General features: G+C 39.5%; 1 protein-coding gene and 1 long non-coding RNA gene across 16 annotated transcripts in view; one reads left to right on the top strand and one right to left on the bottom strand.

The window, feature by feature from the left end:
* Positions 1 to 5440: 5440 nt before the first annotated feature.
* Positions 5441 to 24931, top strand: LOC116269488. Of its 2 annotated transcripts, none has more exons than XR_004177068.1 (3): positions 5441 to 5526; positions 23325 to 23437; positions 24869 to 24931. It is a non-coding gene; the product is annotated as an uncharacterized LOC116269488 (long non-coding RNA). The 2 variants fall into 2 exon arrangements; XR_004177069.1 differs by having other exon boundaries at positions 24847 to 24927.
* ANKRD26 (ankyrin repeat domain 26) overlaps positions 13716 to 25470 on the bottom strand; it is a 96399-nt gene continuing 84644 nt past the window's right edge. For 13 of the 14 annotated variants that reach the window (XM_031652430.1, XM_031652431.1, XM_031652433.1 and 10 more), the window contains 4 exons: positions 24510 to 24727; positions 22890 to 23118; positions 16494 to 16539; positions 13716 to 15313 (listed from right to left, as the gene is read on the bottom strand). In XM_031652430.1, coding sequence (XP_031508290.1) covers positions 15180 to 15313; positions 16494 to 16539; positions 22890 to 23118; positions 24510 to 24727 — 627 coding nt within the window. In that variant the 3' untranslated portion in view covers positions 13716 to 15179. Of the gene's footprint in view, positions 15314 to 16493; positions 16540 to 22889; positions 23119 to 24509; positions 24728 to 25470 lie in introns of those variants that run through there. The other variant, XM_031652437.1, reaches the window with a different exon arrangement.

The raw sequence follows: 25470 nt of genomic DNA, 5'->3' as shown, positions 1-25470 counted from the left end.
GCAGAAGACCAGCCAGAACACACCAAGCAGGAGCAGCTCCCAAGGCCAGGTGTGGTGGTTCTTGCCTGTCATCCCAACAAAGTGGGAGGCCAAGGTGGGTGAATCACTTGAGGCCAAGGTTTGAGACCAGCCTGGGCAACACGGTGAGACCCTGTCTCTATAAAAAATCATTTCTGATTATTAGAATCAAGAAGAGTAGCTCTAACCCTCAGCCATTACTTTAGGAGAGAGAGCTCTGCTCTAGAACTCAAGATATGAAATTGGGAATCCCAATGTGGCTACTTCAGTTTAAATACAAGAGCTGTCGAACATTTCCTCTACTGTAACGAAAAATGTGGCATCCATTTTGTATTTTGAAAACTTGGTTTTCGGCCAGCCTAGGAAAAGAAGAGGGCGCTGAAGTGGACATTTGGGCAGGGCGACCAAAAGTAAACGGCTGGATGCAACAGGGAAAGAAGAACGAGTAGGCATTGGAGTCAGAATAAGTACTTCCTGCTTGGGGCCTAAGCCTAGAAAAGCGAACTAGGGGCAGGAGGGAGGAGCCCTAGGCTGTGGTTGCCGCTAGGGGGAACCTTGGGTGAGCAAGTGCCAAAGGAACTCCTAAGGCCAAGCGGTATCTGTAGTCTCCCTACCTTTTGGCGTCTTCTGGTCGCCAATGTGCTGCTAGTCATGGCTCCTGAATCAGACCGGGCAGGCTCTGAAGCAGTGGAATCTGGTGCTACTCCCACCGCCACATCGTGGATCTCAGAGCTGCAGGACGGCTCCAAACACCACACCCTCAGCTGGCCCCGCTTGGGGATGGTATTAAGGGACAGCGTGTTTCCAGCTCCTCTGCTCCTCTGTGCTGGGCCTGCGCCTTTGCTGGCCGCCCAATCATAGATGTCAGAGCCTCAGGAAGGCTCCGCAGAAGCCCTGCGCTGGCACTGCCTAAGGCTGGCTTTGGTGCACATGTGACAGGTCAGCATGGTCCCCGTGGGGCAACTCTGTTCTTCTCGGGCAGCTGGGGCCTTCGCTTGCCCCCACGCCTGCAGAGCTGAGCACCTGCCACCTCTTCCCAGGAAAGGCAACCAAATGCCACCAACTGAAGGCACCCACTGAAGGCTCTAACTGAAGGCCGGTTGCCCTGCCAACCAAATCGCCTCCTGCTTAGGAGGAACCAATCAAGCCTTGAGTTCCCTCCACGCGCCTCCCTTCCATTTGTGAAGTGGGAGTCCAGGCACTGGCTCACAAGGCCCCGCCCCGACAGCAGCCCCGCCCCACCTTTCATTCGTTGATAGCTTCCAGCAACTTTCAGGTTTCCTCATTGTGAATTATGAATATGAATTATTTAAAAATTACTGTAACCATATGTGCTTCATGCACTATATGGCATCCAAAGGATCCTCTTTCGCCCATGGCTTGTGAGGGTTTTCGAAACTGGAAAGAAGACTGATTTCTGCAGGTGCTTAAAAAAAAACTTTGCCATGAGTTAAGTCTGCTCTGTGATGTTAACATAAATATTTCATATTTCATATATATATACACACACATGCACTCAATAATAATATATTCAATTTACGTTTTTGAAAATAACACAAATCATTCAAACTAGCAAGTATAATAGGGAAATTTCCTAAAATTTGTACACTGAGTACATCATTATTTTAAATGATTTCCTTGATAGAGCGACTTTCTAGATGCAGCCCTGTTCACGTTACTGGCATTTACCTTCTTTCATCAATCATGTCTTTAGAATCGACTCAAGGCAAGATGTGGTAGAGAAATGTAAGAATCAATTAGAGGAGCCATTTAACTAGTAGGTGAGACTGATAGGTGTACAAGCAACTTCAATAAAATGATATGTATTGAACGTACTTGGGGAGAAGTGCTAAGATGGGCTCCAAAAGCCCTATATTTACGATTATGTAATCTTTATATTTAAAATACTAGTGATAAAATAAAATGTTCTCCTTGACCTCTCACATTTAATTTCCTGGTATTATCATCCACCCTCTCTATTCTAACTAAGCATTTCCTTCATAATCCCTAAGAAATAGCAAAACCACGCAAAATAAACATGTCAATCTTTGATTTGTTGTTGAAAGAAGTGTGTCGTTGATGCCTCAGTGTATTATTATAGAGTCAAACTCCCAGTGAGGAAGCAGCATGAGCTGGAATTCATGCCCTATTCTTTTTTTTTGCTAAATATTTTAGAAAATTAGAATTCTCTTAATGCTGTAAAGGGATCTTAACATGACGGGGATATATGTGTACTCTCCATGACAATGTACATTTTCTTTCTCTTAGTTTAGTGCAAAAATAGTACTTAAGGAACTTCTGTGGAATAATAGCAATTCTAAGTAACAACTAGAGTTGATTTTTCATAAGACAAAATGTATGAACTTTTATTGGTGTTTGTTCGATTTGAGACAATCTAGCTCCGTCACCCAGGCTGGAGTGTATGCAGTGTCGTGATCTCGGTTCACTGCATCCTCCACATTCAGTTTCAAGTCATTCTCCTGCTTCAACCTCCCAAGTAGGTGGGAGTACAGGCAGATGCCACCATGCCCAGCTAATTTTTGTAATTTTAGTAGAGACAAGGTTTCACAATGTTGGCCAGGCTGGTCTCCAACTCCTGACCTCCAGTGATCTGCCTGCCTCTGCTTCCCAAAGTATAAACATTTTTAAACATTTAACATTGACCTTTCCATTTAGAAATGCAGAAATTCATCAGGGTCCTGAGTAATTATAATCTATATTTATCTGCCCACAATGTTTACCATATGCATCTTCTCCAGCAAGTTATTCAGCATCCTTTCCAGAAGCATTCAACAGCCAGGAAAGCAGGCTACACCTCACCTACTCCTTCCTGGGCTAAAGATCTCAGACTTCATTTTGGAAAAATAATTAAAGACTCTTCTATCCTTACACACAACATAGAATAATCTGTTTAAGAAATTATTTTTGATCATCCACATTTTGATGCCAACCCCACATTTGGCAATAATGATTATATATGCAAATATTTTAGCCAATTAAATTGGAACCTATTCTTTCAAACATCTTTATAATCATTTTTGTTCTACTTAGTAACTTTAATGGAATAATTAGGTGTTTTTGATAAACCACATGAGTTATTCTCAATGACTACAAGATCTTATGACAGTTGTAATCAAAGGCATGGTGGCTCACGCCTGTAATCCCAGCACTTTGGGAGGATGAGGCAGGCGGATCACCTGAGGTCAGGAGTTCAAGACTAGCCTGGTCAACATGATGAAACCCTTTCTCTACTAAAAACACCAAAAAAAAAAAAAAAAAAAAATTATTAGGGCATCATTGTGGGCACCTGTAATTCCAGCTACTTGGGAGGCTGAGGCAGGAGAGTCACTTGAACCTGGGAGACGCAGGTTGCAATGAGCTGAGATCACACCATTGCACTCCAGCCTGGGCAACAAGAGCAAAACTCCACCTGAAAAAAATGGATTATTAAATATTGCTCTAGTATTTACTGTAAATTCAGCACTTTGGGGCACATCAGTGGGTATTTAGTCTTATTATGCTCCTAGAGTTTTTTTTCTATGATAGAATTTTGAAACATTAACTAAGGTAGACAAAATTTTAATAGTTTAATGAACCTAATTTACCATTTAATCAGCTTACTAATGATTAATACATTGCCAATTTTGCTTCACCTACACCTCCACACACTTCCCCCATATTCCTAATTATTGCCTTAATTGAGGTATAATATATATGTCCTCATTTTTTTGGAAAATAAAAACATCATTTCATTTCCTCTACAAATATTTCTGCATGCATCTCTAAATGTTAATGACTTAAAACACAAACAGTCCGTGACATCATATGACCCTGAGACAAATCAGCAGTAACTCTTAATGTATCACATTAAGTATTCAGCCAGTTTTCAAGGTTTTCCTACTGTCTTATACATTATTATCATCATCATTATCTTATAGTTACATTAATTGATTAATTTATTCATTTAGTTTTGACCAGTGTCTCACTCTGTTGCCCAGGCTGTAGTGCAGTGGTGCAATTTCTGCCTTCTGGGTTCAAGCAATTCTCTGCCTCAGCCTTCCAAGTAGCTGGGATCACAGGCACCCACCACCATGCCTGGCTAATTTTTGTATTTTTAGTAGAGATAGGCTTTCACCATCTTGGCCGGGCTGGTCTTGAACTCCTGACCTTGTGATCCACCTGCCTCGACCTCCCAAGTGCTGGGATTACAGGTGTGAGCCACCGTACCCAGCCTCATGGTTATATTAATTGGGATCTGAATAAGGAGTATACATTAAAATTAGATAAGACGTCTTCAGTTTCCTTTGATATCTTTGAGTATATCACCTACATGTGTCCCTACATCTTTATTCACTTGCACTCTATTGGTTCTTTAGTTTTGACTGAAGAAACCAGATTATTTATCCTGTGTTATTTCAACATTCTGCATTTTTCTGATTGCATTCCGTGGTATTATTTATTGAACCTGGGATATAGTTTGGATGTCCCCTCCAAATCTCATTGATATGGTTTGGCTCTATGTTCCCACCCAGATCTCATCTTGAATTATGACCTCCATGTGTGGATGCAGGGACTTGGTGGGAGGTGGTTGGATCATGGGGGCAGTTCCCCCATGCTGTATTTGTGATAGTGAGGGAGTTCTCATGACATGTGGTAGTTTAATAAGTGTCTGGCATTTCCTCTTTGCTCTCTCTCTCCTGCTGCCATGTAAGATGTACCTTGCTTCTCCTTCACCCTCTGTGATGGTTGTAAGTTTCCTAAGGCCTCTGCAGCCATGCATAACTGTGAGTCAATTAAAACTTCCTTTATAAATTACCCAGTCTCAGGTAGTTTCTTTATAGCAGTATGAAAACGTACTCATATACTCATGTTGAGATATAATCGTCTGTGTTGGAGGTGGGGCCTTGTGGGAGGTGTTTGGGTCATGGGGACAGATTCCTCATAATCTGGTGCTGTCCCACCGATAGTGAGTTCTCAGGAGATCTGTTGTTTAAAAGTGTGTGGCACCTCCCCTGCTTGCTCTCTTGCTCCCAGTCTCTCCCTGTGAGAAGCCTGCTCCCACTTTGCCTTCTGCCATGAATGGAAGCCTCCTGAGGCCTCCTCAAAAGGTGAGCAGTTGCCAGCACCATGCTTCCTGTAAAGCCTGCAGACCTGTGAGCCAGTGAAACCTTTTTTCTTTATAAATTACCAGTGGGGATGGTGCTAAACCATTCACTAGAAATCTGACCCTATGATCCAATCACCTCCCACCAGGTTCCACCTCCAACACTGGGGATTGCATTTCAATATGAGATTTGGGGCAGGACACACATCCAAACTATACCAGTCAGTAAGACAATAAACACTTATGTGTCTATGACATCATAGGCACTATCCTGGGAAAAACTCTCTCCAGGTGAAGGCAAACAACTATTGGCTGTGTCGATCTACAGGAATTCTAGAGAAGGCACTGTAGATGCACAATTGAGAAATATTAACTGGGAGCAGGTACAGCTGATAGAAGGGCATGTGAGTGTCTAAATTTATGCTATTGTTTACTGCTCTCAAATTCTGTACAAATCTCCACCCTCAGCCCAGGCATGGTGGCTCATGACTAATCCCAGCAGTTTGGGAGGTAAAGAAGAGAGAATATCTTGAGATCAGGAGTTTGAAACTAGCCTGGGAAATATAGTGAGATGTGAGACCTCATTAAAAAAACAAAAACAAACAAACAAACAAAAAAAACAACCTGGGCGCAGTGGCTCATGCCTGTAATCCCAGCACTTCGGAAGGTCAAGGCGGGCGGATCACAAGGCCAGGAGATCAAGACCATCCTGGCCAACATGGTGAAACTCCATCTCTACTAAAAATACAAAAATTAGCTGGGCATGGTGGCTCATGCCTGTAATCCCAGCTACTCGGGAGGCCGAGGCAGGAGAATCACTTGAACCAGGGAGTCAGAGGTTGCAGTGAGCCAGATCGTGCCACTGCATTCCAGCCTGGCAACAGAGCAAGACTCAGTGTCAAGAAAAAAAGTCTTCATTCTCTACCATTTGGTAGAGAATACAGGGGTGTTGTAGGGGTTGGTACAGGGAATAATGAATCCCTTTTTTAGATAGTCTTGTGTGATAGGGACAATTCCATCTATGTCTTACTATCAAGAAGGATACTATACAAAGTTGGGGAGCAGTATCTTTAGGAATATTTTTCCTGTGTCTGTATTTGACTGGGACCGTAAGTGGGAGAGGATGGCCTTAACCAAATGCTCCACTTCTGGGGTAATTTGAAAACTGGGGAGGCTAAAAGGAGTTTTACAGTTCTCTGCCTTTTATTACACTTTTCTCTCTTCTCTGCTAACATTTCCCTTTCCGTCTTTAGTTCATTTCCCAGACACAAGATGATGTTTTACCATTACTAGTACTAAATTATGGTACATTGTCAGGATGTTTCTCTAATTTGTTTTGTTTGTTTTGGGTTGTTTTTGTTTTGTCTCCTGGCTCATATTCCAAAAAAATTTCACCTTTTGATAAATATATATATATATATATATATATATATATTTATGGTCATTATGAATGTTGAGGAGATCATGGCCCAAAAGATTGAAAGGGATCTCAGGGCATATTAGGAACACATGGGACAGACTGAGTGGGTCATATTTAGGGCCCTCAGTTGGTGGGGTACCAAACCTGACAAAACTGTAAGGTTAGAGGTTTTGATTTAAAACATGAGGTAGTTTTTCTAGATACACCCACGAAGATAATCCTTTCATTACTCCGAGGAATGAGGTTTCTAAACAAGGTGGGATTTATAACAGATATGGGTGTTCCTGTGTCAAATAAGGATGGTTGATGATTAATCTCTCCTAATTGTCAAGGTAGAATACTGGGAGAGGTGAAACACTTTAACTTCCTCAGAGCACCCCTGGTCTTCCTGAGTTGTATCCTCCTGCTGTGGCTTCCATTTCAGCCTAAAGCAGTCCCTTTTCAAGTGTCCCAGTCTTTTACATTAGTAACAGGCTGAGGGAAGAGTCCTCACACTGGGGCGGTTTAACATTTTTCTGTGACTGAGAGGTTTGAGAAGTTAATTGTGTTGGGAGAAGAGCTGAGTGTTGGGAAAGAAGCTGAGACAGGGCTTGGAACGTGTCCAGGGTCCAGGGTCTAAAACCCCTCATGGCCTTTGGAATGTGTCTGGACTTGCTGGCTCCTTGCTTCTGGCACTCCCATTGTCTCAAGTAGCGGTATGTTTCAGAAAAAATGCTAAACCGCCACAGCTGTGGCTCATTCGCTTGATGCACTGCTTCTTTCAACCCCATCCTTACCACCTGTTTCTTTGTTTGATCACCAATAAATAGCATGGTCTCCCAGAGCTTGGGGCCTTCGCAGCATCCATACTAGCGTTGGCCCCCTGGTCCCACTTTCTGTCTTGTCTTTTCTCATTCCTTTGACTCTACTGGACTTCGTAGTCCCCATGGCCTGGTGTTGGGTCTCATCACCCCAACAAATTGCTTTAACTGTAGATGCGTAACTTGGGCAGTCTATAGCACAGGATAACTTCTCAGCTAAGGTAACCAGTTTGTTAGTCCCAGCCATAACCCAATTTACAAGGGTGGCTAAATCATCATCTGGTCTGTTTTAAAAGTTTGCATTTAATAACGTATCATTTTTAGTGTTTTCAAAGCAATCAGCTGACATCTTGCAATACCATTGCAAGTTTTACTAAAACATGTAAAATGATCTGATTCTTTTGGGTTCTGGTGGCACTGCTAGATTTCAATCCACAACCCTTTGGAACACTGAGGGAATGATATTTAGCAGAGCAGGCGCTCACTCCCAGACATCTTTGGGCCTGTCTTCTGGACTTGTGGGGGTTGATTGTTGTCATTCTATTGGGCCTTTGAGGATCAAGTCTGCTAAAGGGTCTGATCTCTATGTTTTTTCTAGCCATTCCTTAGCTTTAGCATCTGAAACAAGCATGTGTACCAGTTGGTAAAGGTCTGAACGACCTGGGTCATAGTTCTGATAATGAGCTCAAATTCATGGGCAAACCCAGTTGGATCTTTATGGAGGTCAGGAAATTCTATAACTGTGCCTCGTAGCTCAGCCTCTGACCAGAATTGATAGGCAAATGCTGTGGTTCCTCTATCTGTTATTGGTTGTTTTCAAAACAGGGCAATCATGAGAGATGTCCCTATAGGGTCCCCCTTTTCCCATCTTCCAGATGAGAGGGTGACACTGAGGCTGAGGCGGGAGAATGGCGTGAACCCAGGAGGCAGAGCTTGCAGTGAGCCGAGATTGCGCCACTGCACTCCAGCCTGGGCAAAAGAGTGAGGCTCCGTCTCAAAAAAAAAAAAAAGAAAAAGAAAAAAGAAAAAATAAAGACAGAATAACTCAATATTCTCTGACACTGGGGCTGTCAGAGAATCAGCAGGAGGTAGAGTCTTGGAAGTTAGACCCCCTGCTGCCTTCTGTTGAGTGAGTAGCAGTCAAGGAGGGGAAGATGGTAGACTGGAGCATGCATGAGGAGGGAACAGATCTGGTTCAGGAAGCTCAAAGAGGTTGGGGTAAAGTAGGGGTATACTTGGAGGTGGGGAAGGCACCAAGAGGGAAGTAAATGATTCTGAAGATATTCTTTGAGATAAAGCACTAGAGGGTTCTCAGCATCTCTAAGTTGCTTCTTGGTCTTCTGTAAGGAGATGAGGCAATCTTCCCCCATTTTGCTCCTCTCCAGATATCACTGAAAGCAGCTCTCCCATTCTGGCTGTTTAGTTTTTGTGCGTGCCTTTTCTATTCTAGTTCACAGATGCACTAATTAGGGCATCTCAGAAGATCCCCATCTCGGCCATTGTAACTTAAGAGTCTGCTTTGGTTATAGTTGTCCATTTGACCAAATATTTGCATGACAATTCGCCAAAAACATTTTGCAAATACCCAGCCAGAGTTTCTAAGGTTGTAACTTTTTGTTGCACAGCTGCTGGGATTTTAGCCAATGTAGAGGCCTAATTTTCCATAGTTCAGAGTTCTCCTTCAGATATTATTAAGTCGGTGAATGTGTCAGACTCAAAGTGTGCTGCATGCGGACCTAGCTTTCCAGGGCAATTACTCTCTGAACTGGTTTGGTCCACCTGTGTCACAACTACCTGGCACAATGTGTCAGGGGCTTAAGATGTGGGAGGGGTCAACTCCTTATATGCACCTGCCAGGTGAGAATAGGCCCTAATTATGTTCTCCTGAGGGAGAAACCTCATTGGAGCCACTGCTGCTCTTAGGAGGCATTCCTCCCAGACACCCTCACATGATTCTCAGTCACCTGAGAATGCCCTGAAAGGCTGAGAAAAGCATGGTGCTCTTTTTTCCTTTGGAGTGAAAATTCCACGCTCATAGGCTAGAGGGGTTTAGAATTCATCAAATCTGACAGGTTTGAGACCAAAACATACCAAAACCACCACCACCACCACCACCACCACCAAAATCCCAAGAAGATAGAAACAAACAAACAAAAACAGCTAAGCAAAACAATGATCACACAAATTACACAATTTCTGAGAACTCCAATTGTAAGTTGAAATTAAGACCAGCTGGTTGCTAAAACTTTCAGTCATTATAGAGAATTTGCAAGACAAACTCCCAACTCAGCTCCTTACCTAGCAATGGGGCCCAGATTGAAGACCACGCTCCACCCACACAGAAGCAGACAAGCTCAGCTTCCTTGATGGAAACCAGCTGAAACTCCAAGGAAAAAAGTTTACAGCAAAATAAACCTCAGATCTTACAACTGCCTTGTGAGAACCTGGGCAGAGGACCCAGATAGACCATGCCTGAACTCCTGACCCACCCAAACCACGAGATAATAAGTGTGTGTGATTTTAAGATGCTAAGTTTGTGATGGCCTATTATGCAGCAATAGGAAACCTATACAATAATGGATATTCATTATAAAAACAAAAGCCTGCCATCTACATACTTGTTGGAAAATATTGCTTCCCCTTTGTAATATCAACAAAATATGGATGCCTACTGTTTCAACCCTTTTATTCAACATCATTCTTGTAGTAGGAAAGAAAAACAAAAACTCCAGGAATTGGAAAGGATACAATACTGTCACTATTACAGATATTTTTGTGTGTATACGGGAAATCCAAGATTCTACAGATAAAATACTCAAATAGAAAATATGAATTTATCAAGATAGCTGAATCCAAGTTTAATACATAAAATACTGATTTTACTTCTATAAGAAACAGGAAATAAAATGTAAGAATAGAATCAAAAGTATCAAATAACTGGGAATAAATCTAAAAATGTATATAAGCAAGATCTCTCTAAGTTAACAAGACAGAATAGGCCAGGCGCAGTGGCTCATGCCTGTAATCCCAGCACTCTTGGAGGCCGAGGCAGGTGGATCATGAGGTCAGCAGATGGAGACCATCCTGGCTAACATGGTGAAACCTCGTCTCTACTAAAAATACAAAAACAAAATTAGCCGGGCATGGTGGCGGGCGCCTGTAGTCCCAGATACTCGGGAGGCTGAGGCGGGAGAATGGCGTGAACCCAGGAGGCAGAGCTTGCAGTGAGCCGAGATTGCGCCACTGCACTCCAGCCTGGGCAAAAGAGTGAGGCTCCGTCTCAAAAAAAAAAAAAGAAAAAAAAAAAAAAAGAAAAAAGAAAGACAGAATAACTCAATATTCTAAATGTCTTTTGTCCCCAAATTATAGACTCAATGCAATTCCAATAAAAAATGCTTGCTTTGTAGAGCTCGGCATGTTGATTATAAATGGTATGTGGAGTCCTATTCTCCTTTTTCTTCCTGAACATTTCAGTTCAAAAGTATAGGGACTAAGTCTGGAAACAAAAACACAGTTGTGGTGGCCCAGAGTGAGGGGCTGGAGTCTGGATAAAATGAGAACGGCCTAAGTGTGGGAGTGAAGCAGCATTACTGTTGGAGTAATATCTGAGGTTCATTGTCTCACGCCAGGGAAATCAAGGATGTGGACACACAGGGGTGAGGTTAAGAGCAGAGGTTTGATAGGTGAGAGAAAGAGAAAAGCTCTCCCCTGCAGAGAGAGGGTCCCGGGCGGGTCTTCCAGTCTGTGGCAAAATGCACACGGTTTTATAGATGAGCTTAAGGCAGTGGTGTCTGATTTACACAGGGCACAAAAGATTGATCAGACCAGGTGTGCCGTTTGCATAAGGTGCAAAAAACTGGTTAGGGCTAGGTGTGCCATTTGCATAGTGCATGAAAATCTGGCCACCCCCACCCTAATCTTTTATTATGCAGATGAGTTCTCTGCCTGGCCAGCACCATGTTGCCTGTTCCTTTACTGTACAAAGAAAAGGGAAGATGGAGCCTCCATACTGAAAGTACGTCGCCCTCAGGTAGCCCTTTTCTATTGGCACAATTGCCAGCATTCACCCATGCAAGCTTCCAGCTTGCTTATCTATGTCAGCAGCTTGATTTTTCAGGCTGCTCCTTGTTAGAAATGATTTGGGACCTGATTTTTGTTAAAAGAGAAATTCTGCCAAGGACTCTTTTACTCTTGCTATCTGCCTAAATAATTTCTATCTCCTATGTCAGGAGTGTCACCCTCTACAGGGTTGGAGGTCAAGTAAGGGCACCCCTGAAAGGTAGATGGAATAGAATGAGGTATCAAAGACAGAGTCAGGAGGCAACCACATGGGGGAAGGGATAGTCCCACATGGGTTTACAGCATTTGAGGTGGAAGCACCTACATAAGAGGATGGCCTGGCACAGGGTGTCTGGGAAAGGATGGAGTGAAGACAGCATCAGCTTGGGAGGAAAAGCGGTGGAGGCAACCTGATGAAGGGTGCTGGAGTCCAAGGGGGACTGGGGAGCACAGTTGCTTAGGGGCTGGGACACAAGAGATTGGTTACACACACGGGGATTGAACAAATCAGTAAATATAGCAGATTCTTGAACACATCATTTCATTGTCACACTGATGAGAAAAAGAATTCCCAACTGGGCTCCCATCTATGTGGAGGTTGCACATTCTCCCCTTGTCTGTGTGGGTTTCCTCCAGGTATTCTGGTTTCCTCCTACATCCCAAAGCTGGGCATGTTAGGTCATGTGATGTGATGTCATGACATGGTCCCAGTTAGAGTGAGGGTGGGTGTATGTGAGTGGCCCTGCAATGGGATATGTCCTGTCCAGAGCTTGTTCCCACCCTGCACCCCTAAGTGCAGGAGAGGCTCCGACAACGTGTGACCCTGAACTGGAATAAGCAGGTTAAGAAGAACAAATGAATGCAAATTACTATAAAATAAAATGTTGTAGGGTCTATGGTCATAATACAAATGCTGCGGTACACAATTATGCGGTATGAAAGTGCTCCATGAGCCTGCCGTATTTGTGACTATTTTTGGACACAAAAATAGCGTTCAGATAGCTGCATGAGGGCAGCAGGTGCTCCTGACAATTTTTTCACTTTGCATCATTTATTCCTTGATTTAACACAGCACCACCACTACAACCACTATCACTCACTGATGCACCCAAAATTGGGTAGTATCTTAATTTTTTAAATTAATCTTTCCTAAATATACGTAGAGTTCACATTTACTTCAATGTTTAGTATTCATGTTTTGGGGTCTTCACTTAGAAGTTTAGTGATGTTTTTGTGACCAACGATATGTCAACGATATGTATGTTTTATTTGTATCATGTAGCCTATGGCAAAATTGGTTCTGTTATATGTCATTTCACTTAAAGTCAGATTCCAAAGCCTATCGACAGCATGAAGTAAGTACTTAATATATATTCAGGATGAAGGGAGCCAGGTTACTGTCAGAAAAGGAAGTTAAACATACAGTTGACCCTTGAAGTGTTCAAAGAATAAGGGGGACAGGTTCAGAAGGACACAAAGTCGGCTTGAAACGGCTACTGTTGGCCAAATCCAGGGGCATCTGAACACCAAATTAGTAAGATTTCCCCTCTCCCCCTATTTGTTCACTGGTTTTGTTGTATTTATCAATATAGAAGGGATAAAGGAATAAGAACATCATCATTTGGTAACCATCATAATAACTGATTCAAGCACAAATCACCAATGAAAGGCTTTATCTCATGGCTGAAGTTCTGAGTAGCAGCCAGATATTTACAAAACCTCAAAGTATCTTTATACAAGATACTTATTAAATACAAAGTATATAGTAGCTTTACCATGGACAAACATGGCAGGATGTGGACTTCGATTATCTGAACAAACCAAATAATCAAAGTCAACATTGGCCAGTAATGGAAGCAAGTTGACAGCAGATGCCTCCAGATGCTGCACTGCAGAGAACTCAGCCTGCGTGAAAGCCCTGCCCAAATGGCACAACCTGAAGCTAATCATGAGAAAACATCATACAAACCAAAATGGAGAGAAAGCCTACAAAACAGCTGACCTATACTCTCCAAAAACATAAATTTGATTGTCATGCAACTGTCCCAGATTAAAGGAGACTAGAGAAACGGGACAATTGGACCAACACAGCACACCTGGTGAAAATCCCCCATCTTGAATTTTCCTCGGCTATCCAGGATATTTTGGAGACAACTGGCAAAATCTGCATGAGGTCTATAGATTAGATATTAACATTGAGCCAATGTTAATATCCTGATTTTGACCATTAAACTACACTTATGTAAGGTAATTCCTTGTATTTAGGAAATATGCATTATTTAGAAATAAAGAGGCGTCATGTCTGCAACCTACAAACAGTTCAGAAAAAATATCTGTCATAAGCACCTATATTCATATTTATCTAGAGAGAGAGGAGGAAAAGGGGGAGAAAGGATGAAGTAAATGTAGTAAAATGTTAACATTTAGGGAATAATATCCAAAAATTATTTGTACTACCTCTTAGAATTTTTCTGTAAGTCTGAAATTGTCAAAATAGAGTATTTCTTAAAAGAAAAACAAATTTTAATAATGATATTAATGAATGATAACCCATTGAATAAAATAAACCATGAACCCATATTGATAGAAGTAAATGAATAAATTGAGGGTTTGATGAGGAACAGAGATATGTACATAGTCTCAAATTACCTCCCCATAAAATACTAATTAACCACAAGGTGAAAAAATAACATTACAGAGGAGAAATTCAGCAGATACCACTGTTAGTGATCAATGCTAACATTGCCAGTAACAGGGCAAATCAAAACTGTAGGGTCACAGGTAAGATGCAATGAGAAGATCACTGGGTCACTTCTGTGATACTCCTGCCAAAAAATCATGTAATCTAAATCTAATCACCATGAAACCCAATTAAGGGACATTCTATATTACTGGACTTTACTCTTCAAAATACTCAAGGTCATGAAGGTCAAGGGAAGACTGAGGAACTGTTCCAGACTGAAAGAATCTAAGAGATACAACAACTAAATACAAGCCATGGATTGGAATGGGATCCTTTTGTTATAAACGATATTACAGAGAAGTAACAAACTAGAATGTATTAATGTTGACTTTCTGATTGCAATGTTTGCACTGTAGTTACATAGAATGTCCTGACTTGTAGGAATGCCCACTAAAGTAATCAGGGGTGATGGCATAATGTCAGCAATTTACTCTCAAATGGTTCAGAGGGGAAAGTCTTTGTATTAAAATTTGGAAATTTTCTCTAAATTGAAGACTATTTCCAAAAGGTTAATTAGAAATAAATAAACAAACAGAAAAGGTGAATTAGGCAAATCTTATTTCTCCCTGAGAAGAGCTATATAAATCAGTGCTTAAAATTGTGTATATTTGATGGCACTGTAATGATTGTTAATATATCCAAACATGAACAATGACCACAGTTCCTGCACAACAAAATGACGTCTAAGTCCAACTCTACCACTACATATAGTGATAAAAATTACAAAATACAAATAAGTCATCAATTAACTGCACTAAAGTATTAATGACAACTTCGTGGTTTGGCTGTTTAAACAGCTGACATTTGGGCACTTTGAGTATGTAAAACTCAATATTCCTGGTTTTCACTGGCAAAATCCACTTAAAAGTTAAAGAAGCCAAGTAACATTGTTTAAAATACTATACAAATTTTGATCTGACACATATGATACAAAAATATTTTCCTTTAATAAAGATTTTTACATGTCATATATTAATATTTAATGAGAAACAATTAAAATGTCACATAAACAGCCCAGTAATAAAATTTTATCTTTCAGATCATATAATTTTTCTTTAAAACCTGTACATATTCTCTTGATGCTTTCCAAACCAGATCTTGATTTAGATTTGACTCATCAGTAGATCCTAGAGGAGAAGCTATTGATCCAGATTCCAATTCAGCAGCAGCTAAAATGAAAAAGAAAGAATTATATTCTTTACCTAAAAGATTTCAAAGTTAACTAAGTAAAAGTCAGTAAAAGAGTTGAGAATTTTGTCAGTTTTAATAAAGAAATATATCTATGCACAACTATTATACAAGATTACTATTAAATATAATTTGCCTGTGGTTGCACATTGAATTAATTTATCCTTGTAGTTAAATATCAGAGCTTCTCTTCATTCATTTATTCAACAACCATGAGCAAAGTAAGCACTGGAATTACAAGATGAAGATGATATGATCCATCTCTAACAAACATATGCTATAATCTGAAAAAACAGACAAACATACAATTTCCATACAGAGTCACAGATACCATGAGAGGTGTTAAGACAGGACACTACTGGAACACACAGAACGGACACCTATCCCAGGTCTGAGTCAATAACGTAGGCTTTTTGATGGAGGCAATGTGTAGACTGATACCTGAAGGACAAGGAAAACATGCCAGACAGAAGGAAGAAGCAAATGCCAAGAGCTGGAGCTGAGGAAGCTCCCTGTGGAATTCCACGTGGTCTAGGGTGGCTGGATGCCAGAGCAAAGGGGCCCGGAGAACAGTAAGGGGTGAGAAATAAGGTTGAATGACATGACAAGGACCACATTGATGTGGGTGTTTTTATTCCATGCTAAGGAACTTGGAGCTTCTCCTGAGGGCAAAGGGAAACCAATGACAAAGTAAATGACTGGAGATTTAAAATGTCACCTGTCAAGTGACTGCTTATGAACTGTAATTACAGACTAGGTATTACTAGGTAAGTCTGGGGTCTTTGGGCCTTAAATCACCACCATACCCCTGAGAAGTTGATGATGCCTTTGTTTTCTAAGAATAATTTCTGCATGCTGGCTACAGTTTTATGGGAATGGCAGAAGTGAAGAAAGTGTAGAGCCGAAAAAAAAAAGAGCTGCAAAGACTTCTTGAGATTTTTTTAAAGCTATGGAACATGATGAATTAATGAGACAAAGGAAGTATACTCTCCACTATGAATATTTATGTTTTCACATCTTTCATTAGATGTGTGTAAGAAAGAACATTTAATGTAGTATCTATTAGCCAAACAATGGAAAGGGATCCCACTCACCATTTACAGTTTATTTCAGAAATCAATTAATCAATCTAAATTTAATTCATGAAGTTTGGCAACATACCTTCTTCGAGTTCTCTAGTTATATTTTTTTCTAACTCCTGCTGCATCTGAAATAAGTCAAATGTTATTTATAATGTTTAAGTTACACAAGAGACATTATCATGGGAATGATATATCACTTACAAAACGTGGCCTGTAATACTCTTAAAGACTACACTTGATTGCTTAAATATAAAAATAATCACATAAATAAAATTCCTACTTAAGTTTAGATTTTAAAAATGTGTAATGTTGTTTAATCTGATAAAAAGTACAATTAATATTGGTCTATTGCATATACATAATGTCAGAAAGGTGATATTTTCTCCTTTTAGTACAAGGTTAAACAACTGAAGTCATACTTTGCAAAGAATGCATTACTTTGAAATTCTTAGCAAAACTCTGACCTTTATAAAGCTTAATCAGTTTTTTCACTTTAATGGATTTTTCCTTAAAATAAACTTTCTGGTGGGGCACAGTGGCTCAAATCTATAATCCTAGCACTTTGGGAGGCCAAGGCAGGCAGATTGTCTGAGCTCAGAAGTTCGAGACCAGCCTGGGCAACATAGTGAAATTTCATCTCTACTAAAATACAAAACAAATTAGCCAGGTATGGTGCCGTGCACCTGTAGTCCCAGCTACTCAGGAGGCTGAGGCAGGAGAATTGCTTGAACCCAGGAGGTGGAGGTTGCAGTGAGCCGAGATTGCACCACTGCACTCCAGCCTGGGCGACAGAGCGAGACTCCATCTCAAAAACAAAAACAAAAACAAATAAAACACTTTCTATTGTCTACTTTTAGAAAATTAAAATTTTAAAGTATGTTCTATGCTATTTTTTGGTACAAAATCATCAATGTATACATGAAGAAAGTGATACTATCATAATGTCATGTGAAAATTCTACTGGCAAAAAAGTAAGTGAAAATAAGTATTATCCTACCTATATATTATAAGTAACATTTCTTTATTCATGTAAACACAAAGATTTCAGAAAATTTGCTCAAAAAGTGATAAATATAAGTTAAAGCTAGTTTTCCAGTTTAGTTTCTTTGATTCACAACTTGGTAGAATTATAAACAAAAGAAATATGTATAGCTCTTTAATTGTAATTTTGATTTCAAAAATTAGTACCAATTTTTTAAACATCTAATTTTATTTATATACTTAACTATGAAATGTGTGGGAATATTTCAAACTATATTGCAAGTGGCCCATTTAGAGTGCTCTTGTTTAAATCTTTTTTATAAAAGGTATTCTCTCTCTAAATACCCAGAACGCGGTCTGAAACAGCACACTATATAGTGAGCATAACAGGCACTTTGTGGTGATAATGACAATATGATATCCAATGCTTTTAAAAATGTTAGGCATGAAGATAAAATTTTTTGACTAACAGGTTTCCCAATTTTTTGTAAGACTGTTTTCCATATATTTCTGTGACAGTAACATTACAGACAGGCCTTATAAACTGAATAATGTGACAACAGCATTAGCAGACAGGTCCTGTTAAAGTAATAACTCAATACCAAATAAAAGGAGAAGCCTTTATTGAACAAATCTTATATTGCTATTCATTAATAAACATGACATAAATATACATTTTTACATGACTTATATTAAGGAACTACTAATGTAATTTAGTTTCTCGCTTCTCCTAAATATTTATTTCCTACGTGTAATAAATTTTATTTCTTTATACCCTATTTACAAATACTTTCACAATATGTATATTTTGCTTACATAAAAATGAAATACTCTTAGCAAATTGCTTACTCTAATACTGAAGAAATCTTAACTGTCTAGACAGAGAATACTTCTTGTGTAACAAATTTAAGTAGAGGTTATTTTTCCCCCCTCACTCTGTTGCCCAGGCTGGAGTGCATTGGCGCAATCTCAGCTCACTGAAACCTCCACCTCCCAGGTTCAAGCAATTCTCCTGCTTCAGCTTCCTGAGTAGCTGGGACTACAGGCGTGCACTACCACGCCCAGCTAATTTTTGTATTTTTTAGTAGAGACGAGGTTTCACCATATTGGACAGGCTGGTCTTGAACTCCTGACCTCGTGATCCACCCACCTGGGCCTTCCAAAGTGCTGGGATTACAGGCATGGGCCACCACGACGGGTGTGGTGAGTATTTTACCACATAAATGACAACTGAGGGCAACTACTTTTGAGAAAAGGACACCAGGTCAGACATAAAGGCTCAAAGGGAAAAGTGGCAGACCCAGAACCCAGGAGGGAGTGGCTCTGGGAGGGACACTCGAAAGCTTAGGAAAAGGGTCATGTGTGTTGACAAGTCTGGTTTTGTCCTGGCTGATGGGAAACTGGGAAGGTTTTACCTATATTCAAAGTGAAAACTGGCAAATATTAAATGACTTTGAAAAAGTTCCTTTCATTCCTACTTTATCATTAAATCACACATTTAAATCACACATTTTCCTCATATTTCCCTTAATATAAATTTAGAATTATTGTCTCCAGTTAAATAACTTAACACAGTGCCTGATACAGACTACGGAAGAAAAAAGGCGATAAAAATGTATTGGTGACATTAATAACTGTCCTATTGAGGTAGACAAGGTGCCATCAATGGTTTTTGAAATGGATAGAGCAATAGTTTAGGAGAAACTGAACACTGCTAGAAGAAATTAAAAAGCTTAATAAATTACTAATCTCTTATGCTAATAATTTAATGCATAATACAAAATCAAAAGCTATTATAGAGTAAAATAAATAAACTATGTTTTATAAAAATGCTCCTCCTGGCCGGGCGCGGTGACTCACGCCTGTAATCCCAGCACTTTGGGAGGCTGAGACGGGCGGATCACGAGGTCAGGAGATCGAGACCAGCCTGGCTAACACGGTGAATCCCCGTCTCTACCAAAAAAATACAAAAAACTAGACGGGCGAGGTGGCGGGCGCCTGTAGTTCCAGCTACTCGGGAAGCTGAGGCAGGAGAATGGCATAAACCCGGGAGGCGGAGCTTGCAGTGAGCTGAGATCCGGCCACTGCACTCCAGCCTGGGCGACAGAGCGAGACTCCATCTCAAAAAAAAAAAAAAAAAGCTCCTCCTTTCTCTATGGACTTTCTGTTTATTTCCAGGTGAGGATTACGCTTCAGATGGTGGAGGTAGCTTGAACGCCTACATTAATAAAGGGAGCACATCTGCAACTTCATGTATACTTTTTTAAGAATAGGATAAAATTATAGAAGAATAATGTACCAACAAATTTTGGCTAATTGGATTCTTTCATAACTGGTAGTTTTCAAACTGTCCCGCAGAAATCTAAGGATCTACAGAGGATATTGTAGGATTAAGGGATAAGGAAGTCACAACTTCAGAGCTCCTAACCCTCCTTTAGCCAGAGAGCTCTACTTCTATCTGTTTTATGGAATACAGTTTCATGCCATTTTTTAAAAGTTCTATTCTTTCAAACAATTTTTTTAAGGTATGAAAGTCACACTTGACTTGATAGAATACTTCTTTTTAATCTCTTTTAAGTCTAACATGGTTTGGCAAACCAGTGCCCCACAAAGAAACCATGTATACCAATGGAATATTTTTCAGCTTATCCAGGAATAGTACAAATAAACACCCCCTTGTCCCCCCAAAAAATCAAGAAAAAATATTTCCTCAAAAATCTTCCCTTACATTGTGTATTTATACACTCTTTCATCATCTTATAAAATGCTGTTACCTGAGTTTTCTGGTAGGAACTAACGAAAAAATTTTATATTTGCATCATGCTTAATAAGTTACAGAAGGTTTTTTGTTATTGTTTTGGTTTTTTTGAGACAGGGTCTCACTGTCATCCAGGATAAAGTACAGAAGCACGATCATAGCTCACTGCAGCCTTGACCTCCTGGGCTCAAGTGATTCTCCTGCCTCAGCCTCCCGAGAAGCTGGGACTACAAGCGTGCATCACCATGCCCAGCTAATTTTTTAAATTTTTTGCAGAAATGAAGTCTCACTATGTCTCACTATGTTTCCCAGGCTGGTCTTGAACTCCTGAGCTCAAGCGATCTTCCTGCTTTGGCTTCCCAAAGTGTTGGGATTATAGGCATGAGCATCTGGCCTACAGAAGTATTTGACATTCATTTTCTTTTTGTACCCAGTAGGACAATTTCATGACCCTGAAGCACTTAGACCGTGATCATCTCATTGTCAAAAAAAAATAAGACAAAACTAAGCTAACAAAATGATGAAAAAAATATTAGCTGGCTAGGATCTTGTAATTTATATATTAAAACAATATTTAATTTGTTTCTTGTTAGCCACTTGGCTGCAGTGCTGTCTAAAAAACCTCAGGCTTGCTCTTCTATGATTTGTTAGGACATGAGGCCTGGTGAAGAAACCACATTGAGGTCTCATTTAACATGAATCTACACTATTTTTCTCTGCATTAAGATCATGAAAATACCATTAAATCTTAAGCTAATGTGCACTGATTAAAATGAATATTTTAATGATACACAACAAGAACTAGTTATTTATTTATTTTTGTTCAAACAAATGTTTTATGCATCTTGTAATTTTTTTAAGAGACAGGGTCTTGCTATGTTGCCCAGGCTGGAGTGTGGCGGCTATAAAAACACACTATTAATCCCAGCACTTTGGGAGGCCGAGACAGGCGGATCACGAGGTCAGGAGATCGAGACCATCCTGGCTAACATGGTGAAACCCCGTCTCTGCTAAAAAATACAAAAAACTAGCTGGGCGAGGTGGTGGGCGTCTGTAGTCCCAGCTACTTGGGAGGCTGAGGCAGGAGAATGGCGTGAACCCGGGAGGTGGAGCTTGCAGTGAGCTGAGATCTGGCCACTGCACTCCAGCCTGCAAGACTCCATCTCAAAAAAAAAAAAAAAAAAAAAAAAACACTATTGCACAAAGGTGCAATAAAAACACACTACGACCTCAAACTCTTGGGCTCAAGCAATCCTCCTCCCCCAGCCTCCCAAGTAGCTGGGACTACAGGTGTTCACCACTGCAACCAGCTTTTGTAATTTGTCCCCCTGGTCAAAAATGGTCAAAAGTTAGACAAGTATCTTAAACTGGATCAAGCATAGTTGAATTATTTTTTTTCCCTACCAAGTCTACAATTGTTATAACTTGTAATTGTTGAATTCATTTTGAGATCCCCAGAAATGGAGTCATACTATGAGTGAAATCATAAGGTTGGATTGGAAGGTTCCTCTTCAATGGGTTTTCTATTGTCCTAGAAAAGCAAGACAAAACTAAGCTAACAAAATGATGAACATAATATTGGCTAGCTAGGATCTTGCAACTGTAAAGATGGGGACCCTGTGAGGCTTTACATGAAATTCTGGGTGGGAAGAAAATAATTCTGTTTGATCATACTTACTAAACACTCTTGATATCATTGCCGTCTTAGTCATCAATCATTCAAATAATGGCAAAAGTGCATTTTTTAAATTCACATATTTGCTTAACTATTTAAAAACTGCTGTGCAATTGCCCAGTAATAGACACATTTTACAAAAATTGGGAGAAAAATGCTGTAACAATAGCAACTAAGGATGTAATCCTATGTAACAAAATGACAAAACTTAAAAATACAAATTAATCAGTGTTAGAGGTTTAATTCACAAAAAGTATTTATCTTGGAGTTCTTTAAATAATAATTTCCATATGTGGTTAAGTGTCTGGATGCCAATCGTTCACTTATGATTAAGGGTGGAACACTTGAGATGGTGCCAGAAAACCATCAAAGTGCCATCAACCACAGCCAAACTCAAATCCATTAGAAAGAAAGCCAAAGTATCTCAACGTATACCTTTTACTATCAGGTAATAGGCAGTCATATTCCATTTCTAATAAATTCAGCTTTTAAAGAAATTTAAAATGTGACAATTTAGTTACATTTATTGAATAAAGTTAACAAATGGTATCTCTTGAAAGTGAGAGCTCTAGGGACTTAAAAAAAACAAAACTAAAATTTCCTCACTTTATTAGCACAGATAATTATGACCCTTACTTATCAAGCATAAGTCAATTAAACAACTCAGTATTTCACCAAATTAAAAATAAGAATTATACCAGAAATTTGAGGCTAGGCACAGTGGCTCACACCTGTAATCCCAGCACTTCGGGAGGTTGGGGCAGGCAGATCATTTGAGACCACAAGTTTGAGACCAGCCCGGCAATATGTGAAACCCAGTCTCTACTAAAAATATACAAATTAGCTGGGTGTGGTGGCACACACCTGTAGTCCCAGCTACCTGGGAGGCCGAGACACAAGAGGCGCTTGAACCCGGAGGCAGAGGTTGCAGTGAGCCAAGATGGCACCACTGCACTCCAGCCTGGACAACAGAGTAAAACCCTGTCTCAAAAACACAAACAAAAAAAGAATTCTTATATGAGAAATTTGAAACCTGAAGGAAAAAAGACAACATAACTAACCTTGCTCAAGTAGTTCTCCACGCTATTATTTGAAGTCCGTGGATTTGAGGAAGAGATCACTAAGTTTTCTCTTGGAATAAGTTTTCTGTTGTGATCTAAACTGTTATTAAGATTTCCAACACAAGGTGGCTCCATGACTGGCCTGGTAGTGAGAGTGGTGAACAAAGATCTGCTCTGCTGTTTTTCCACAAGAAGTTTGGTGCTGACCTCTGCTAGCCTCTCATTAGTTCTGTGAAGATTGCAGAAGACATATGCTTAATATTTTACTTTCCCCTAAATGATTCCTAGCAGACTTGCATTTTTTAAAAAGTTACCATAAGAGTAAATGAAATTTCCCACTGACCAGTATTTTAATACTGAAAAACGTGTCAGAGCATGCCTACTGTATGCAATTATAATTTTTAGACTGTTCTAAAGAAGTGCATATGTTTCTAGGGTAGTTTCCAACAAACAAGTAATTCAAGCAAAGTAGGGAAGGGAAGAGAATGGCTACCGATGATGTATGGCTTCACAGGTTAACACCTGCTGCCTTCTGGAACGCTCCACAGGTAAGATTCCTGAGGATGTCATTAGAAATACTTGTCTTTAAAGAGTAAATATGTGAGATGATAAATATGTTAATTTGCTTGACTATAATAACCATTTCACTATGTACAAACATATCAAAAACATCATTTTGATACAATTAACAGAACTAAGAACAAAGGAAAAAGCCCAGCTAAAAATACTTGTATTTAGTAAACCAGTTTAGAGATTTAAAAAAAAAAATCCTCAAGACATGTGCAAGCATTTGCTTTCACCACCCTTTTACATTTATTTCACCCATTATCTGGAAAAATATTAGGCATCTGGCACCAAGGAATAATTCAGAGCAAAAAATTCTAGGGGAAAAGAAGATAGCTGAGTTGGTGATCAAAAAGAACTAAAGAGCCTCAAAGGCAGTTAGCTCCTAACATTGTTCCCAAGGCATCAGAGGTGGGGCCTGACCTGTTTTCCACACACTCCCTCAGGCCGACCAAGGTGTTATTTTTAACCACTTTATGAATTATACTTCCCTTCATCCCTACGTTAATCATATTTCACTAGCATACCTTTAAGTAGTAGAAAAACTACACAGGATAGTTTGTCTCACAGCACCCTCTAGTGATAATACCAGATACCACAATCAAGGAAAGTTCATTTATGGAGTGCCAGAATGTGCAGACTAGTAGTGATACTTGACCCTTCTGGTTTAAGTTGTAATTTTCCAAAAAACAGCCCAACTCATTAATAATTACATTTATGGCAGTGCTGATAAACAATCTGATGACAATGTCAATGTCTAAATTAACAGAGTTTCAAAAGCACATAGCTGAAAGACATAGATCTAGTTAACTACATAAGAATATTAACGGAAAAGCCATTAAAAAAAAAAAAAAAAAAAAAAAAAAAACCGAGGAAAGACATAAACTGTCCTGGACTCACATTTTAAAGGTAAGTTAATTTACTAACATTTTCCAAAATTATATTACCTAGTTAGCTTTCACTTCCCATTAATCTCATGAACCTATCTCACTAAGAATTATGCTTTCAAGGCAAATGAATGAGCTTAATTTATTTCTATTCTATATTTTGACTTACTTGTTTAGTTTATTTGACAAGGACTTTCTAACTTTTAATTCGTCTAGATAGAGTTGCTTATATTTTTCCAGTTCGGTTTTATTAAAGTCTTCTTGAGAAGTTTTTATTTTGGAGAGTTCAGATTCCAGATCTTTAATTCTGAGTTCCATCTGACTTTTCATTGAAGCAAAATTATTCTCTCTTAACTGCTCTAAGTTTTCTTGAGATGCTGCTTGTGCCTAAAACAAATTAAAAGCATGTGTTTTTAAAATATATTAAAAATATGTAACCTGAGTAAGACCATGGCCACCTACTCGGTGTCTAAGGGCTGTTTTGTTTTTAACCCAAACTCCAAAAGAGAAAGATTTCTGTGTCAACAGGCATTGGTCAAAGAGATAAGAGGACACTCCAGGGCTCTAACTGAAACGGGAATCCAAATACACCTTCCAAAGAAATGAAAGTGAGTTTCTACTAGAGAAGCATTTTCATCTTTGATGAAGTAATCAAAACAATAAAGGCTGACTGGCAACCCAGATGTCTAACGATGTTATATGGAAAATAAAAAATAACTGGTAACATAAGGAAAACCTAAGAAAGAAAATGACTACAAATGTGTAGGTATTTTCGAATGAAAATCATATAAAAATTATTTTTGTGTTAAAATATATTCATGGGAGACTTGAATATGCTTAAAAATTTTGATGTGATATTCCATATTATGAATATACTTGGCAAAGTAAATTAAAGCAATCATCTGTATGGAAGATATAGGAACTTAGAGCTTCTTAGGAATAAATGCTGTGCACATCAATACATGTTGAGAAAAAAGCCCAAGGTCTTGGATCTCTTACAGTAATTCTACCTGCTGGTGCATAAGGTTATGGAATCACCTGGACTACAAGTAAAGGAATGTGGAGTGTGATCCTGAGCCTGACTAGCTCTATGGCTTGGGGCCTGCTGTTTAACCTTTCCCTAGGTCTCT

The sequence above is a fragment of the Papio anubis genome, chromosome 11 (assembly GCF_008728515.1).
Source record: "Papio anubis isolate 15944 chromosome 11, Panubis1.0, whole genome shotgun sequence".
Classification (NCBI taxonomy): Eukaryota; Metazoa; Chordata; class Mammalia; order Primates; family Cercopithecidae; genus Papio; species Papio anubis.
Note: the sequence above shows the minus strand (reverse complement) of the source record. Positions and strands in the feature narration are given on the sequence as shown.